At 43.2% G+C, this 17,941-nt stretch overlaps 1 protein-coding gene across 1 annotated transcript in view; it reads left to right on the forward strand.

Annotated features, from left to right (window-relative positions):
- SPAG17 (sperm associated antigen 17) overlaps positions 1–17,941 on the forward strand; it is a 276,008-nt gene that overhangs the window by 233,869 nt on the left and 24,198 nt on the right. The window contains exons 37-40 of the mRNA XM_065399127.1: positions 5,367–5,480; positions 8,822–8,867; positions 10,796–10,898; positions 11,370–11,423. Of these exons, the coding sequence (XP_065255199.1) occupies positions 5,367–5,480; positions 8,822–8,867; positions 10,796–10,898; positions 11,370–11,423 (317 nt within the window). The remainder of the gene's footprint in view (positions 1–5,366; positions 5,481–8,821; positions 8,868–10,795; positions 10,899–11,369; positions 11,424–17,941) is intronic.

Here is a 17,941-nt window from a genome sequence, read left to right on the forward strand (position 1 = left end):
ATTGGGGGTTTTTCATTCTTTAATTTGTTTTCCACTTACAAAATTTACATTTTGGACCAAGGATATGTCCACAGTGCAGCCCCTTTAACAAATAAAACAAAATCCTATACCCAGGGCCTCTTCTTACCCCAAATGTATGGGCTGAACTCCCCATCTCTGTTAATGAGACTCTTGCATGTCTCTTGGTGTGAAAATAGACCTCAAAGAATAGGTTAAATAATCTTAGAGAAGTTTACATTTCATGTGATCAATTTTTATTTCAGATATTAATTAAAGGTGTCTTATGTCACAGATCTGGTTGAGCTCTTCCCTGGACACTAACCAGACTGCTTTGAGGGGATCAAAAACACTGAATCCCATGTGGCCTCAGCTTCCAAGGGCTGAGCACAGTTTAGGCACTATCCCTGACTTTGAGACTCTTCAGGTGCAGACCTCATGTCTGATGCCTCTTGGCAGTGCGGGCCCCATAATCCAATTATCTAGGACCTTGAACTAATGCCATTTCCCCCAAGCCTCTGCAGCAGCATGTTCTGCAGAAGTCCCACCAAAGGTGTGAGCCATCAGTTTTACTGTTTACCTCTTCAGGAGCATGCAATAGTGAAAGCCAGCAGACATACAGACGGACTTTGCACAGGATTCTAAAACACCATACTCTTTACCTAGGTAGCTCAAGAAATACACAGAGCTCCTCACTGCTCTGGGCTTGAGTCAAGTCCTCTGGGGTATCTGGGATCCTTCTGCAGTTCATGGTTTCTCTTCAGAATCATGGTGCTTTCTCTAGGTCAGCTAACTTTCCCTGCCCTTGGCTGGTCCCACAGTTAAACTGAACCCCCCTGCTAAAATAGGCTGTCCATCTCTTCCTCTCTCCCAAAGCTTCCTGCTACTGTCTCAGTGAGACTCTTGCGTTTATATGTCCCTCTATCAATACCTGGTTCCTTTGTTCTGCTCCTGCTTTGGATTTTCCACTTCCCCTCCTTTCAGAGGCCTTGGACAGACTAGCTTCTCCTAACCTCAGCCAACCCATTGTCCAAAGGTGTTTGAACCTGAATAGGCAACCATTTAAGGTTTAATGCTTGTTGTCCCTGGTCTGGCACAGACATCAGCAAATGGTGGATTCCACCTCCATACAGAGGTATTCCATGATTCAACAATTTCATAATAACAACTTCACATCAGCCAGAAATTATTAATTATGGATAGACCAACTCCCCAAATCGTCACACCTCATTACACTATGAACTGAGCTAATATAGAATAGGTGCCCTTAATCTCATCAGATAATCCAAGGTGTCTGAAGTGCAGACCATGGGTCAAAAGTGACCCATGGAGTTCTGAAATGCAACCTATTGGTCATCTTTATGAGTGAGGGGCAGCCCATGTATAGACTGACCTGAAAGATCCACTCTGCGCCTTTAGTTTCTATGGGTCGTGTCACAGTTACCGGGGCTAACTGCACCTCTGACACCTCCTAGGTTCTCCAAGCGCAACCCCTCTCCGTCTCAGGTCTCTAGTCATCACCTTTCAAAGTAGCAGCCGTGTTAGTCTGTATCCGCAAAAAGAACAGGAGTACTTGTGGCACCTTAGAGACTAACAAATTTATTTCAGCATAAGCTTTCGTGGGCTACAGCTCACTTCTGCGGATGCATAGAATGGAACACACAGACAGAAGATATTTATACATACAGAGAACATGAAAAGGTGGAAGTACGCATACCAACTGTAAGAGGCCAATCAATTGAGATGAGCTATCAGCAGCAGAAGAAAAAAAAAAACCCTTTGAAGTGATAATCGAGATGACCTATAGAAGGTGTGAGGAGAACTTAACATGGGGGGGGAAATTCAATTAGTGTAATGACCCAATCATTCCCAGTCTCTGTTTAAACCTAAGTTAATTGTATCTAATTTGCATATTAATTCAAGTTCAGCAGTCTCTCTTTGGAGTCTGTTTTTGAAGTTTTTTTGTTGCAAAATTGTCACCCTCAAGTCTGTCACTGAGTGGTTAGAGAGGTTGAAGTGTTCTCCCACCTGTCTCTCCGGGTGGAATCACGCGATTCTCCCACTCTCAGACTAGGCTCTGGGTTGCAGTCCCTTGTGTATCAATCCTGATTTACCTCAGCAGGTCTGATTTAAATCCATACCCTCTAAGGCAGTGACAGTGGTAAGCAGTGACCAACCAGCTTCCTTAAAACAAAGTATTTTTTATTTAAAACAAAAGCATTTCAGAGAAAACATATTTTTAAACAATAAAACAGACTGTATGCCTATCTAGCTTGTTTCTAAGATTTACCAATCCCTGGCTCTGGGACGTCCCTACTTCTTTAGACTCCTTTCACAGAGGCTTTCACACTCTGTCAACCTGGCTCCCTAGAAACTCCCTACTGACAAATGGCAATGCCCCCTCATCCCCATGAGAAGCACTTTTTACTCTTTAGTGTTCTTCTGAGAATCAAGCTCCCAGGCTGACAAAACAAGTTTGCATCTTCCTTGGAGATAGGATACTTGAAGCTAACAGCTTGGCTCATTGTCTTTCAAGTGCATGCTGGATTGTCATTCTCTAGAACTGTTGTGTTGCTTTCTCGTGTGCTCTTCCCAAAGCCCCCTATTAAGTTAAATCAGTGCAGTCATAGAGGAAATTTAAATAACCCTCCATAATTATACTGTAACTTTACCTCACTGAGTGGTTCATTTACAGTATTCATAGCATTGTTAAAAATCAGTATTCATATATCAATACATAGCAATTCCATGTCCATCACAGGTTGCATCTCCCAGATGAAAATAGGACAGCTTTAGTCTGTTTCATTTTATACAGATTAAGTGTGTTTCTTGGGATTATTTTACAATACTAAGCATAGTATGGGGAGGAGGGATAGCTCAGTGGTTTGAGCATTGGCCTGCTAAAGCCAGGGTTGTGAGTTCAATCCTTAAGGGGGCCATTTAGGGATCTGGGGCAAAAATCTGTCTGGGGATTGGTCCTGCTTTGAGCAGGGGGTTAGACTAGATGACCTCCTGAGGTCCCTTCTAACCCTGATACTCTACTCTACTCTAGTGTCATCGCTTAACTACTCAGCAAAAAAGCACTAAACATTGAGAAAAAATGTAAGAGAAAAATAAGCTTTATACTTTTGTTTCTGACACAGAGAAAAAGAAACTCAGTCCAAAATGTGTATTTCTTCATTTCCTACTTGGTACATTTTCACGATACTCTGTTTTAGAACAGCAGGCTCTCCCATACTATACAGAATTCTCAAGTGCACCGGATTTGGAAGGGCATTCTGCATTTCAGCTGCATCAGGTGATGCTCCACAGATATGAGAGAGCTGCCTATTAAAATTCCCTTTAACGTAGGGGAAAGTCCACTGAAATGAAAGCTAGGCGATCAGGAGATCTAGTCTCTCCTCTGCTGACTGCTCTTTATATTTCCACGCACTTCATACCACTCATTTGATAAATAAGCTAACTGGGGAGGTAGCAGAGGATTACTGTAGTCAGAGGTGGGAATAGAATGCAGGTATGTAATATGATCCTGCCTGTCACAATTAATGTGCCAAATCTATGTGATTGGCCTTCCTGACTGTAACCACCACTCGAACTGCTAGATCACATTCCCCCCTACCCACCCCACCCCCCCCACCCCACACACACACACACACTCTCCCCGCAGAGTTAGAAATAGAACCCAGAATTCCTGATCTTCATCATTCTACTGCTCTCTATCAAATAGTTCTGGAACCCTCTGGCAAAATGTGTCACATCCCTCTTAAGTGAGTGGTCTATAAAAAGATGTAAGTTATCTTTCAAGTCTTAGTGTTCTTAGCTGGAGATCTGAAAATCCAAGGTTCAAACCCTGCTGTTGACCCATATCAACCCCCTGTTGACCCTAGGGGGAGGGATAGCTCAGTGGTTTGAGCATTGGCCTGCTAAACCCAGGGTTGTGAGTTCAGTCCTTGAGGGGGGCTGCTTAGGGATCTGGGGCAAAATCAGTACTTGGTCCTGCTAGTGAAGGCAGGGGGCCTGGACTCAATGACCTTTCAGGGTCCCTTCCAGTTCTATGAGATAGGTATATCAGGGGTTTAAAACTTTGGTTTCTCAGTTTTCTTTTTTAAATAATTAGTTTATTTAATTTACACAGTGAAAACATCCTTAAAATAGATTTTATAATTTAAAAACATTATCATCTGTCAATTATGGTACAATGCATAACAAAACACAGGTGATTCACATTTCAGTCATTTGTCACACATTTTATGTGACTGGTTTACACATTGGTAGGTTTGAAAGTTTGGAGATATGGCAATATGTGCTATGTGTAGAGGAAGTACCCTAATGTAGTCACTTGATTTTTATAGTACATTTGAAAAAAGGTCTTGTTGCAATAGAGACACACTGACTGCTTACATCTCTTACACATTTGAGACATCATTCTAGCAGGACTCAGTTTTACTCATTTGCATTACATACATATACTGATTTACATATTGGTCTTTTAGAAAGGGGCAAATTTTTAAACTTCTTATGCCAAATTCCCAGGTTAGGTCTCTGCATTTAAAAGATTATAAATTAGGTCTGCAAATGGCCCTCAGAATAAGAAGGAACCCCTAGAAAGAAGCAGTGCAATTATGGGCATTCCAGAGACCTTTGTAATGATTATATTAACCAGAAATGTAACTCTGTCCATGGAATACCAGTTCTATGGGTATTCCAGGAATAAGTGACTTACAATGATCGGTAGAGAAAGATGAAGACAGACAGAACTGATACCACTAATAGCCACTAATTCTTTGCGTGACTTCACAGACATAACAGAACTGCATTTGTGGAGTAGAGCAGAGAACATGATCCTAGGTACAATTGCAAAGACAATATTTCTCCTTAGAAAGTTGCCTCTGTAGATCCCCACTGTCAGTCATGAGAAGGTAGATTGAAACTACTTACGTTAGAAGAAAACTTCTTTTGTTATAGAAGAATTTTTAAGCTAGAGACTTACTTGGTCAGAACCTAGCCAAGAGCTAGAGGAGAGGGCACAAGCTTTCTCTTCTCCTTCCCCATTTCTTTGGAATTCAAAGAAGTTTGGAAGAATGCCTGTTCATGAATCCTTGCATGTAGCTTGCCATCTGGATAGGGATGTGAGCCTAGCCCTACCTATGGTCCCTACTTTTCCATCTAACTGAGCTTGTAAGCATAAAGACTCGTCTGACAAATAGAGCTCCACCATAGTTTCTTGACCCTGACAGTGTGAATCCTCAGAGGCAATATATACCTCACTTACTGGTACGTAAACTCTCCTCCATATGAATGTCCATTATGTTTACTTCTGTAAAACAAACAGTTGCATCTCCCATATCCTTTATTCACTGCTCCACTAGGAATACATAGATTACATCCTGAAGCAGGAAGATGAGATGCAAGAGATGACCATTAAAGAACCAAGAACAGAGGAAGAGAAGAGTAATGCTGCTGACCTCCTCAAACTGGTTATGGTGAGAGAACTTCATTTTGAATTGTTTTTTTTCAATACCAATTATTGAAACTCAGGGTCTATTTACACCACGAACAATATGGCATTGTCACTTCTGTCAGCAACCATGCCAGGTGCTTGCCGTGCCTCTAATGGATATGTGCATCATATCCATTCACAAAATAACAAACAAAATCTTAGGATGTAATATAGCAGAACACCAGCTCTACTATAGTTCAGGTTGAGCAGCGCTTTCTGTTTAAAAGTTGACTCTTCTAAGTGCTCTTAAAATCCACGTGCTTACTTAGATTGTCTTGAAATTTTCTGTACTTCAAGGGGGTGCTGGTTAGTAGTGCTGGTTAGTACTGTTAGTTTTCCACATCTGATATCATTTGAGCAAAGGATTCCTGAGCAAAGCTGGGCAAAAATTTTCAGATGAAAAATGTAGGGTTGGTTGAGCTGAAACTATTTGTGAATTTGACATGAATTCACCAAATACTTTTGGCCGGAACACAAAAATTTGGGGCTAGACTCACAAAACAGCAGCAATGGCTGCTGCTTGTGATGATGGTGCCTGTTATATTTCTGGACCCTGCTCCAATGAATATTTCATTATTTATATTGATAAAGTGGAGTAGTTTCAACAGGAGAGATTGAGAGCGCCACACCCAGAATAGCTTGTAATCTAAAGGAGGTCCAATCCTGCCCTCTGAGCTGACACTGTCTGTTGTGATGGGATCCAATGACTGACTCCCATATGCTGCTTAGCTACCTGAGCCTGGGTAGTGACTGGTCACTATCCTTAGTTCTGGGTAACTCCGGTGCACTACCAGGTGCAGACTTCTATGCCTGACACCGGTCTTAAACAATGGGACCCTGCAGCTTGGACCCTGGAACCAGTGCCTCAGCCTTCCCAAGCCCCTCCCTGCCCCACCCCTCTCCCCCATTGGTTAGATACATTTCCTCCAGAGACTATCTGGCTGTGGGAGCTCTGGTTTGTAGTTAACCTTTTCGGGGACAGTGAGGCAGTAATGCAAGGAAACGCAGGCTTAGGAAAGGAATTTCTTATACACACACTTTGTTCTTAAAAAGCACAAGAGACTGAGAGCTCTGTGGAAAACAACAAACTACTGACCACAATCCCTCTGTGTCCTCACCACCTTGTGAATACTGGGTTTCGTCTGAGTCCTTGAGGGGAGGCAAAGTCCCCTCCACTCTCTCCTTCAGGGTCTTCTGTTTCTGGCAATGGAATTGTTTCCTTAGCTTAGAAAAAGCAGCTGCCTTTCAAAGCAGTCCCTGTCAACTCTGGGTGAGGTGGTCAAGCAGAGAAACTACAGTTCTCCCAGCTGTGTATTTAGACTGGGGGATTCCAGCCCCTTTCTCCCAGACACACAGGTTTCTATGAAGAGTGTTCTTTCAAAGTCAGTGGGTCTGCTACCCCTGGGATAAAGCCTTTCAATTTTCATAGCCATTTCATTGCTCTGTCACAGCTTCCAAAACATAGTCTCTGCTTTAGGTGCCAGGTTCCTGCTACAGAAATACTCATATGAAAGATTACATTAAAAAAAAGAGGTAGAAATTACAACAGGCAATCACAAAACCAAAATGAAATTCCTAAGTTGACACAGACATATCCCCAAACTGCCACAGAACATAAGTACAACTAAGTAAAACTCCTCACACGGCCAAATACATCTCAACTCTCAAACATAGCATATTGTGGTGTTCCAGTCACTTGTCTTCCCCCATTGCCCTGGAGGTGCTTACATCATATGCAGGCACTGTGGGTACAACTGGTGCAGTTTTTCCAGTGGGGAACATAGGGAATTGACTGAGGCAGAGGAACTATTCAAGAGCAACCTGCTCCTCCAGATTCTGCTCAGAGCATGCTTATCTCAGAATCCTAGGGGAAAGACAGGGACGTCCTTTACTGTGGGGCAAAGGAGCTAGTTGCCTCCCCCAACCTTGCTTTGCCCTTCCCCCCAAGACTTTGCAAGATATAATATAATCACATATGTTCTGTATGCTGACACAACTGTGCCACTCCTCCACAATTTTTCTAAAATGATGTCTGTGGGGAAAGGCACAAGAGATGGAAAGGAACTGTTAGTTCAGATCAAAAATAGGGCTCAAGGCTTCACATTTTTGCAGCAGCCAATGGGATTTCAGTAAATAGAACATCAGCGTAAGTGTTGGCCTGCATCACATGAAAGAATACAACTTAGAAATATTCAGTGTAACGAAGAAGTGACATACCTCCATCTAGATGTGGTAATGATCATTATACTACATCCCAGGACACCAGGACTAGAGATCGGCAAGGAGAGGAGATGCATCTGAAGAAGTGAGGTTTTTTACCCACAAAAGCTTATGCCCAAATAAATCTGTTAGTCTTTAAGGTGCCACCGGACTCCTTGTTGTTTTTTAAGGAGAGGGAGAGGGGTGCTTTGGCCACTTAAAGGAGCATAAAGGCAGCGCACTGCAATATGCATGTGCATGAATACTCAAGCAGAACTGGCCCTCGTATTAGAAACAGTATTGAAATAAACAATTGGGACTTTCAGTAGAATCCAACATAAGTGGAAAGTCTCAGGCAAAAAAATCCTTATCTGATCCCAGCCTTAACATACCAGTTTGGAGTAATGGGTTGGTTGGGGGTGGGACTTGTGTTGTAATTTAATGCATAAATGGCAGAATATGATTAGAGTCCTATTATACTTTTCTAATTTTTTTAATAATCTACTCTGGAGAACTGTGCTGGAAAATGTGAGGGAGATTCCATGGGATGTCCCACGGTACTCTGCAAATGAAGGGAGTGCCACAGACTGGTTTTCAGTATGGATATGCTGTGCCATTGCAAGGTCAAATGGTGCAACCAACACATATATGCACCTCTGTCTCTGCAAAGCCACCCTTACCTAGCAGAAACAGACCATAAGGCAAATGCAGTCCTATCACAAATTCTGAAGCAAAGTATTCTGAGGAATTAACTCATCACACATGAGAATCAGATTAAATTCACTCTCTATTAGTGACTCTCAGGTTTGTATACATTTCATCTGCTACTCTCTTGCTCACATTGCCAAGGGCCCTAGAGGTCCCATCTCATTTTCATGTAGCTATGTATACTGCAATTCCCCCCCCCCCCCCCCCCCCCCCGCCCCATTCCTTGACTCCCATTGCTCTGTACTTTAGAGATATTTTGTTTCCTGGCTCACATTTCCAGGCATGCTGAGGGGACCCCATTTGTAGCCTCAGATTGACAGAACGCTTGTTTGGGGATAAAAACTCTCTCAAAGGGTAGGTACTGTTGTGCAAGGTCTTGTTTGTAACATATCCATAATTATTCTGTCTTCATTGCAGTCTTTCCCTAACTTGAAGAAATCATCTGAAGATCTCAACACTAGAGGTATGAACAAATAAAGCTCTGTATTTTAAACGCTCCCATGATTTTTAAACATTGGTGAAGTGATCCTTTTAAATGCTATGCACATTAGTCTGTCTCCTCTGGTTTTTGATCCCTTTTTTACTTCTAAAAAGAATGAGGAGTACTTGTGGCACCTTAGAGACTAACAACTTTATTTGAGCATAAGCTTTCGTGGACTAAAACCCACTTCATCGGATGCATGCAGTGGAAGATACAGTAGGAAAATATATATATATACACAGAGAACATGAAAAATGGGTGTTGCCATACCAACTGTAACGCAGGTAATTAATTAAGGTGAGCTATTATCAGCAGAAGAAAAAAACCTCTTTTAGTGATAATCAGGATGGCCCATTTCCAACCGTTGACAAGAAGGTGTGAGTAACAGTGGGGGGGGGGGGAATTAGCATGGGAAAACAGTTTTACTTTGTGTAATGACCCATCCACTCCCAGTCTTTATTCAAGCCTAATTAAACTAAACTAGACACCATTAAATTAAACCTGCAAGCAGGTCAGGAATTTTGGGGGGTGGATTATTGTGCATGTTCCATTATGCCTAATAGATGTGGGAGACCCATATTTGAATTCCCAACCTGCCTGATTTGAAGCGGGGACTTGAACTTAAGTCTCCTACATCCCAGGTAGGAGTGGTGCCCTAACTCTGTCTCTTCCCCCCAGAAGAAAGCTGAGCTGATTTAGGCACCTAATGCCAGGAGATGGTTCACAGCTGACAATCTTAGGCAGAGACAGGTGCTTCTCTCCAGCCTTTGAGTCAAGAACCTAAGGCCTAGATCAGTGCGGGTTAAGCGCCTTTGTGAATCTGGGCCTTAAACGTTGCCCATTTCCTCTGCATTTCACTCCTAGCTGGATTAAGTGGCTCCCGGCTCAGTTTGCTGGCTTCTGAGAATCTCTTTTGTAGGTGTCTAACTCTCCCCATAAAATGAATGGGGTGCCTGAGTGCCTAACTTTGGGCTGTGAATTCCACTGGCCATTAGGGCACCTACCAGTGTTGCAAGGCCTAGTCCCTTTGGAAAACTAGCCCTTGGAGACTTTTGAAAACAAACCAGTCAATGGCTTTTTTAAAACTCTTCTCTCCAAAACAGATGGTCAAATCCTCCTGAATTTTACAATAAAAAATTTCCTTTGGACCCAAAGTTCAAATGTATAACTTAAACTAGATAGTACATTTATCGAATTTACAGGAAAGAAAAACACTTCGCTAAAAAAACAAAAATGTTAGCACAGTCTTAGCTGTGGAATGATTGGCTTTTCTCCATAATACATATTGAAACAATAGTTACTTCCATAAGAATTTTGATTATGGCAGTTTTACAGCAGCCATTAAATATAGTGAAACTAAAGAAGATCCCTTGGGAGTTGAAGTATTGCTAACCAGTCAGACACTAGCTGTACATCAGCAACTTTTCCTGCTCACAGATATTTGATTTGTTTCTTTAAGGAACATATAAGCATTTAAAGTGATACACAGGAGGAATACATGTTTATTCTGTATCAGTGATCTCTACCTCCGGAAAGATGAATTTCCTAACTGCTGATACTCTAAACTTGAACCTGGGATGAAGAAATCCATCAGCTCTTTCTGCTTCTTACATCATAACCAGTGATAAAGATTCTATATTCAGGCCTGGCTGACAGAAAAGAATCCAGCTCAATCTCCTATGCTATGCAGATGAAACTGTTTGTATGAGTAAAAGTAAGGAGATCTGACTCACAGGAATCAAATAAGTTAAGAGGAACCATTTTTAAACAGCAACTTTTAATTGGGTGACATAATGATGCATTAAAGAAATATCTGCTGCTTCTTTTAACTATTCTTAATTAATGAACACTTTGCAGTGTTTAATACTGAATTTACATCAGTAGTTAAATAACCTCCCCTTATCTTGCAGCTCAGATAGTTGAGTTATATGAGCAGGCTGTGGATTCTCAGCTCCAAAGTCCACCAAGGAAGACAGTATCAAAGCAAACTGAAGACTACTGGCAGAGTTTCAGGTAGAACAATCCAGTAAGACCTGCTGTTATCATAAATCATACAAAGGATGGTGAGAAGCAGAAATGAGAGACAGTCTGCTTTAGTGGTTAGCACATGGGAGTGGAAAGGAAGAGTTCAAGCACTGTCTGACTCTCCCTATGAACACTTTGTCTCTGTCTCAGTTTCCCCTTCTGTAAAATGGGGCTAATAACGCTTACCTATCTCACAAGGGTGCTATGAAGATTTTTGAGTTTTTTAGATGCACAGTGCTATAAAAGAGCAAAATGTAATTATTAACATGGTTGACCAATGAGTGTTGCAAACTATGCTCATAATCAGTCCAGGTCAGAAGTCATCAGACACATTCACATAGCATGGTTTAATAAGAGAAATACTTTCTTTCATGAGTTATTTTGTGAACCATTCATGCTTATAAAATACTGTGCTATTTATCTCATTTTCATTATTTTTCTCCTTTCCCCCTCATGCAGCAAGGACAGATTAACGCAGATATCTCACTGGCAGACAAAATTAGAGCAGTCCAGGTAATGGTGTTATTAGGACTGAAAGTTAGGGCCTGATCCAAGACCCACTGAAGTCAATGGAAAGACTCCTACTGCTTTCATTGGGCTTTGGATCGGGCCCTTAATGTGATACAGTAGCAAAACAATGCTGTTGGAGCATTAGCTCTAATAGAAATGCTGAATGAATAGTTTGACTGCACTTCTGATACTTTTGCAAATGACAGATCAAAGCATAGGAATGGAGGGGGCAGTGTCTATTACAGACTATTTAGAACAGGGGCTAGGAGTCAGAAAACCTAGTTTCTATTCCTGGCTCCAACACCAGTTAGGAAAGTAATTTAGGTCAGTGTTTTCAAATTCTGGTTCTTAAATCCCCATGATAGACACTTAACAGAGGTGGCCTGATTTCAGAGGTGATGAGCATCTGCTCAGTTCCCATGAAAATCAGGTCCCTTTGGTGCCTAATTTGAACATTTTGACCCTAAATCTCCCTATCCTCCATTTTCCTATTTGAAAAATATTTATCTCCCTCACACAGGGGTTGTAAGGAATCTTTAATTAATGTTGATAAGCACATTAAGATCTTCAGATTAAAAGTGCTATGGAAGGGGAAAGTATAATAGGCTAAGCAGCAGTGAGAACTATAATTCAGCTGAAACTCAGCTTTAATTCTAACCCCCTTATTTCACTTCCACTTAAATTTCTAAAAAAAAAATTCCAGAAATTGCAAGATTCCAGAAAGTAAGATTTTTATGAATCTGACAGAGTGCTGTATTTTATGGTGTTGTATAAAATGACTGTCCAAATCCAAATAATGAAAAAATCTACATTAAATTAATGTCAAGTATGAAAACTTAAAGTATGAATGGGAAACACAAAAGTGAAGGTTCTCTCACAGGAACATGCATGCACCCACAATGAACATAAATAACATTGAGGATTACTATTTAAACTGTTCAGTGTTTGTCTTGATGTACAGAAGAATATACAGTGTGGATGAAATAATCTTGTGATGAGAAACTTGTGCTTTTCCTAATTTGTTTTTGTGAAAGACTGAAAATAGTAATTGAGCCAGGATCTCCTGCATGGCATGAGAGCTAAGCTAATGCTCTCGACTTTGTAACTGACTTGTTTGAAATCATAAAATGCTTTAATTCCAGATTGAAGTTGGATTGCCTTAGTGCCACATGATGGCAACACCTTATCTCTCATTACATACTATGTAAAAAGTAACTTAAAATTAGGCTTGGTAGAATTCGATTTTTATTTTTTATAATTTCAACAGATCATATCAATGTTTATTATTTGGATTTTTTAAAATTTTTATTGATTTAAATGTTCTCAGTTACCCAAAATTATGGGGTATAAGCAATTTTTTTTTTATTTATCAAGCAAAATTTTCACAGTTGCAGGAAATTATGGGGGCAGCAGACAATAGGGGATCAGACAATAAGTATCTAATACAGTAGATGTTAAGTTTCAAAAAGTTAAAACTTTATAAACCGATAAACCACAGATTGTCAGCATCATGTCAAAATATACAAAGAAAATAACCTTAAATAAACTCTAATACATTCACAAGCAGCATTTTTCTTATTTTGCCTATCTGCAAAGTTCAGTTATTATTGATGGAAATATTTTTGTCAGTTTGTGTATATACAGTGAAATTGACGTTTACCAATATTTATCAATAAAAATCTAAATCTACTTAAAATCAACTCTGCTTAAAATGGATGTATTATGGCATCTGTCACTAAAAACCTGGGATGAAATTCTGACTCCCTTAAAATCAATGACAAAACTCATTGACTTCAAAGTAGCCAGGGTTTCATGCCTAATTTTCTACTCATTTGCAATAAGGAGGAGTAACTCCCTTGGACTCAATGAAATTACAGTGGTATAAAGCTGGTTTCAATGACTGGAAATCATGCCCAAAATGTATGAGAGCTGTGTTGGCTTAACAATGATTAAGACAGCATTCTGCTAAACCTTCTCATCTTCATGAGTTCAAATAGCTGTATCTGGATGTCTGCAGAGCCATCAGTTTTGTCTTGTGTAGGACAAAGCCCTTCAGGCAGTCAAATGTCGTCTTCATCTTCTATTCTGGCAAGAGCAAGGTCTCAAAGCATCTAAAATGACCATCTTCAGATGATTGTATACAGTGTTGTTTTATCCGTGTTGTTGGTCCCAGAATATTAGAGAGACAAGGTGGGTGAGGTAATAGCTTTTATTGGACCAATTTCAATAATCTTCATAGGGTCCCTGCCACTGGGCCAACAGCTTGCTTTCTGCTGTGGGCACCAGGACCATTACTCGATCCCCTGGTTGGAACCATTGAAGCTTTGCTTGGTGGTTATAATGGGTTTGTTGGATCTCCTGTGCTTTCTCCAAGTGTTCCCGTACAATGGGTGTAACTCGGGCTATCCGATCCCTCATCTGTAGTACATGCTCGACTATGTTCCTTCCAGGATTTGGCTCCTCTTCCCAGGCTTCTCTGGCTATATCCAATATGCCCCGGGGGTGGCGCCCGTATAGTAGTTCGAACGGAGAGAAACCTGTGGAGGCTTGTGGGACTTCCCGGATGGCGAACATGAGGTAAGGCAATAGGGTATCCCAATCTTTCCCATCCCGGCTCACCACTTTCCTGATCATGGCCTTGAGGGTCCTATTGAAGCTTTCCACAAGGCCGTCTGTTTGTGGGTGGTATACAGAGGTCCGTAGGGCTTGTACATGGAGCAATGCACAGAGATCTTTCATCAACTTGGACATGAAAGGTGTCCCTTGATCAGTCAGTATCTCCTTGGGTAGTCCAACCCGGGAAAAGATCTGTACTAGCTCCTTAGCTATTGTCTTGGAAGCTGTGTTGCGTAGGGGGACGGCTTCCGGGTACCGGGTTGCATAGTCTAGTACAACCAGCACATGTTGGTGGCCTCGAGCTGTCTTCTCTAAGGGCCCAATCAGATCCATGGCTATGCGTTCAAATGGTACCTCTATTATTGGAAGAGGCATCAAAGGGGCCCGCAAGTGTGGGCGAGGGCTATGTAGCTGACACTCTGGACAAGAGGTGCAGTATCGCCTGACATCTTCATGTACTCCTGGCCAGAAGAACCTCCGCAGGATCCGTGCCTGGGTTTTCTCTACCCCTAGGTGTCCTCCAAACAGGTGACTGTGGGCGAGGCTCAATATGGCTTTTTGATGTTTTCGTGGCACCAGAAGTTGATGTATCTCCTGCTCCTGCATTTGCAGGAGATCTTTCTTCACTATAAAGTAGGGTCCTGGACCCCAGACCTTCCCCTCCACTGGTATCCCATCTATCTCAGCCACCTCTTTCCTGACGTTATCGTATCTAGGGTCCTCTGCCTGGTCCCGCCCGAAAGTCTCTCTCCCAGGACTAACCTGCCTGAGCTCCCAGGAGCCGGCTTCTGCTTCTTCCAATGGCTCGTCGCCATCACGGCTGGGGCCAGCCTCTGGCTCACCTTCCGTATTGGTAGTTTCTCTGTTGGCTGCTCGTGTCCATCTGCCTACTAGCGCGGTCTTCTGGCCCTGGGTCAGGATGCGGGTTCCCAAGGCCTTTGCGGCCTTCCTCTCTTTTTTTTTTCTTCCGGGCCTTTTGGGGGGCTGAGAATAGATCCTGAGAAAACTCAGAAAACATTGAGGGTTGACATTCCCCCAACGATGAATCGCTGCCAGCAGGGTCCTCACCTCCCTCCAGCCTCTCCGGGGGGAGTAAATTATCAAATCCTGGATAGTCCCTCCCAATGACTACAGGATATGGGAGTTTAGGAACTACGCCCACTGTCATCTCAATGGGGTTCCCCTGAACCTCTATCTCCACTGGGATGGTGGGGTAATGGCTCACGGCCCCATGCACGCACGTCACTGCTACGTGTTTGGCTTGTAGCAGCTGGCTACTTTTTACCAGCTTACCCGATATAAGGGTGATAGCACTCCCCGAGTCCACAAGCGCTGTAGTCTCTGCTCCATTTATCTTCACCGGCCTGGTGTAGTTATGCGGGGCTAATGTGACGCCCGCAAGGTGGATAAGGGAGCACGGGACCTCCCAATCCCCCAAGTTGCATTGCATAGGCTCCTCGGTGCTGGGACACTGTGCTGCTATGTGTCCCCACTCCCCACATGCATAACATCTATAATTGTTTCTAATCATTCCCCTATCATGTGGGTTAGGGGGGTTAGTCCCAGGGTTCCCCCCACTCAGGCCAATCCCTTCCTTCTGGGGTCTCCACTGGTTTTCAGCCCCCCTCTTCCTCCACCTAGGACTCCCCAGGGGTTTGGCTGTCCCACCTTCCAGGGTTGGGATTGGGTGTTTGCTGCGAAAGGGGCTTTCCTTGGGTAGTCGGGTCAATTCCCTGGCTGTCATGCGTCTTTCTACCAGCGTGATCATCTCATCATAGGTGGACGGATCGTTCTGGCCTACCCATTTGCGGAGATCTGGTGGCAGTGCCCTTATGTATCGGTCGATGACCAGAACCTCTAGTATCTCTTCTGGACTCCGGGACTCTGTTTGCAACCACTTTCATGCGAGATGGATGAGGTCATATAATTGGGACTGCGGGGTTTTGTCTTCCTGGTACCTCCACTCGTGATACTACTGGGCCCGCACTGCGGTCATTACCCCAGAGCTGGCCAGGATCTCTGCTTTCAGCTGGCAGTAGTCTGCTGCAGCCTCTTCAGGTAGATCATGGTAGGCCTTCTGGGCCTCCCCACACAGAAATGGGGCAAGGATGCCAGACCACTGATCTCGAGGCCAGGCCTCCCGTAGGGCTGTCCTCTCAAAGGCCAGAAGGTATGCCTCTACAACATCCTCCTGCGTCATTTTCTGCAGCCAATGGCTGGCCCATATGAGCCGCATCCCATCATGGCCATGGTTCAGCTCTGTAAGCGTCTTTACCTGGTTTACCAGTTCCCGCAACATAGCTCGGTCTTGAGCAGCCTGGTCCATCAGCAGGTGATTAGTCTCTTGTTGCAGCCGCACTGCTTCTTGTTGGGCGGCTGCCTGGACACGGGTAGCCTCCTGCTGGGCCGCCGTGGCTTGTATCAGTGCCCGCACTACATCATCCATTGTGGTGAAAAAAATAAACCCTCTCCTTTTAAAAAAAATAAAAATAAAAATAAAAAAAATCACCCTCCTTCTTCCGCCGCGCTGTGCACACCAAATCCCACCCCTGACACCAGTTGTGGAAAAGTTCCTCCTCTACCTTGGTGGGTCCTGCGCTTATTGGCGGATTTGCTCCCCTCAGTGATCTTTCCCTCTGGTGGAACCCACAGTCTGGGTCAACTCCTCCTGTGTCTGATCAGGAGTTGGGAGGTTTGGGGGAAACCCGGGCCCGCCCTCTACTCCGGGTTCCAGCCCAGGGCCCTGTGGATTGCAGCTATTTATAGTGCCTCCTGTAACAGCTGTATGACAGCTACAACTCCCTGGGCTACTTCCCCATGGCCTCCTCCAAACACCTTCTTTATCCTCACCACAGGACCTTCCTCCTGGTGTCTGATCATGCTTGTACTCCTCAGTCCTCCAGTAGCACACCCTCTCAGCTCCTTGCGCCTCTTGCTCCCAGCTCCTCACACGCGCACCTCACTGACTAACTGGGAGGCTTTTAACTAGTTCCAGCCAGCCCTTGATTGGCTTCAGGTGTCCTAATCAATGTAGCTATCTCCACTGCCTTCTAGAAGGATCTTAATTGGCCCCAGGTGTCTTGATTAACCTGGAGCAACTGCCATTTGGTTACCATGGTACCAGGGATTTGTTTAGCCTGGGGCTAACATACCTGTTCCTCACTACTTTACTGTAGCCATCTGGCCTTGCCCCATCACAGTAGTTAACATATATTTCAAGGGACCATTCAAGGTGAAATGACCTGTTAACACCTCTCCAGTCATAGCGGAGAAAGGAAAAAAGCTTGGGGGCAGGGAGACTAGGGAGGGGGTTGGGTGGGTTATAGATTGTTGTAATAAGGCATAAATCCAATGTCTCTATTCAATCCATGATTTAGTATCTAGCAAAGTTACAAATTTAAGCTCCTGGGCTTGTCTTTTGGAGGTGTTGGGCAGGTTTCCTTTGAGGATGAGAACTGAGAGGTCAGATACAGAGTGATCACTTTGTGAAAAGTGTTCACCCACAAGCGATAGTTTTTTTTTTGTCTTTGATCATTTTCCTGTGTGAATTCATTCGAGAGTGTAGTGACTGTCTGATTTCAGTTGTTATTGGGGCATTTAGTGTACTGGATGAGGTCCTATAAAGGATATTACCTAACCCACCTTATCATCTTCAGATGAGTCAGATCTATTGATTTGAAAGCTGGAAAGACACCTTCAAGTCTCAGCACATATTCACCAAGGACTGCATCTAAATCTAGGGCAGGAAGAATTAGAGCATGTTTTGAAGAGATCTACAGAGCAGCCTGTTACGTTGTGCAGTCTATATGGTTTTATAAAAACTTGATAATAAGTCAATATAATGTAACTGGGATAGTTTTAGAGAAAATACGGTAATAAGTGAATGTAACGTAACTGGGATATGC

Source organism: Emys orbicularis, chromosome 1 (genome assembly GCF_028017835.1).
Source record: "Emys orbicularis isolate rEmyOrb1 chromosome 1, rEmyOrb1.hap1, whole genome shotgun sequence".
In the NCBI taxonomy this organism is placed as follows: domain Eukaryota; kingdom Metazoa; phylum Chordata; order Testudines; family Emydidae; genus Emys; species Emys orbicularis.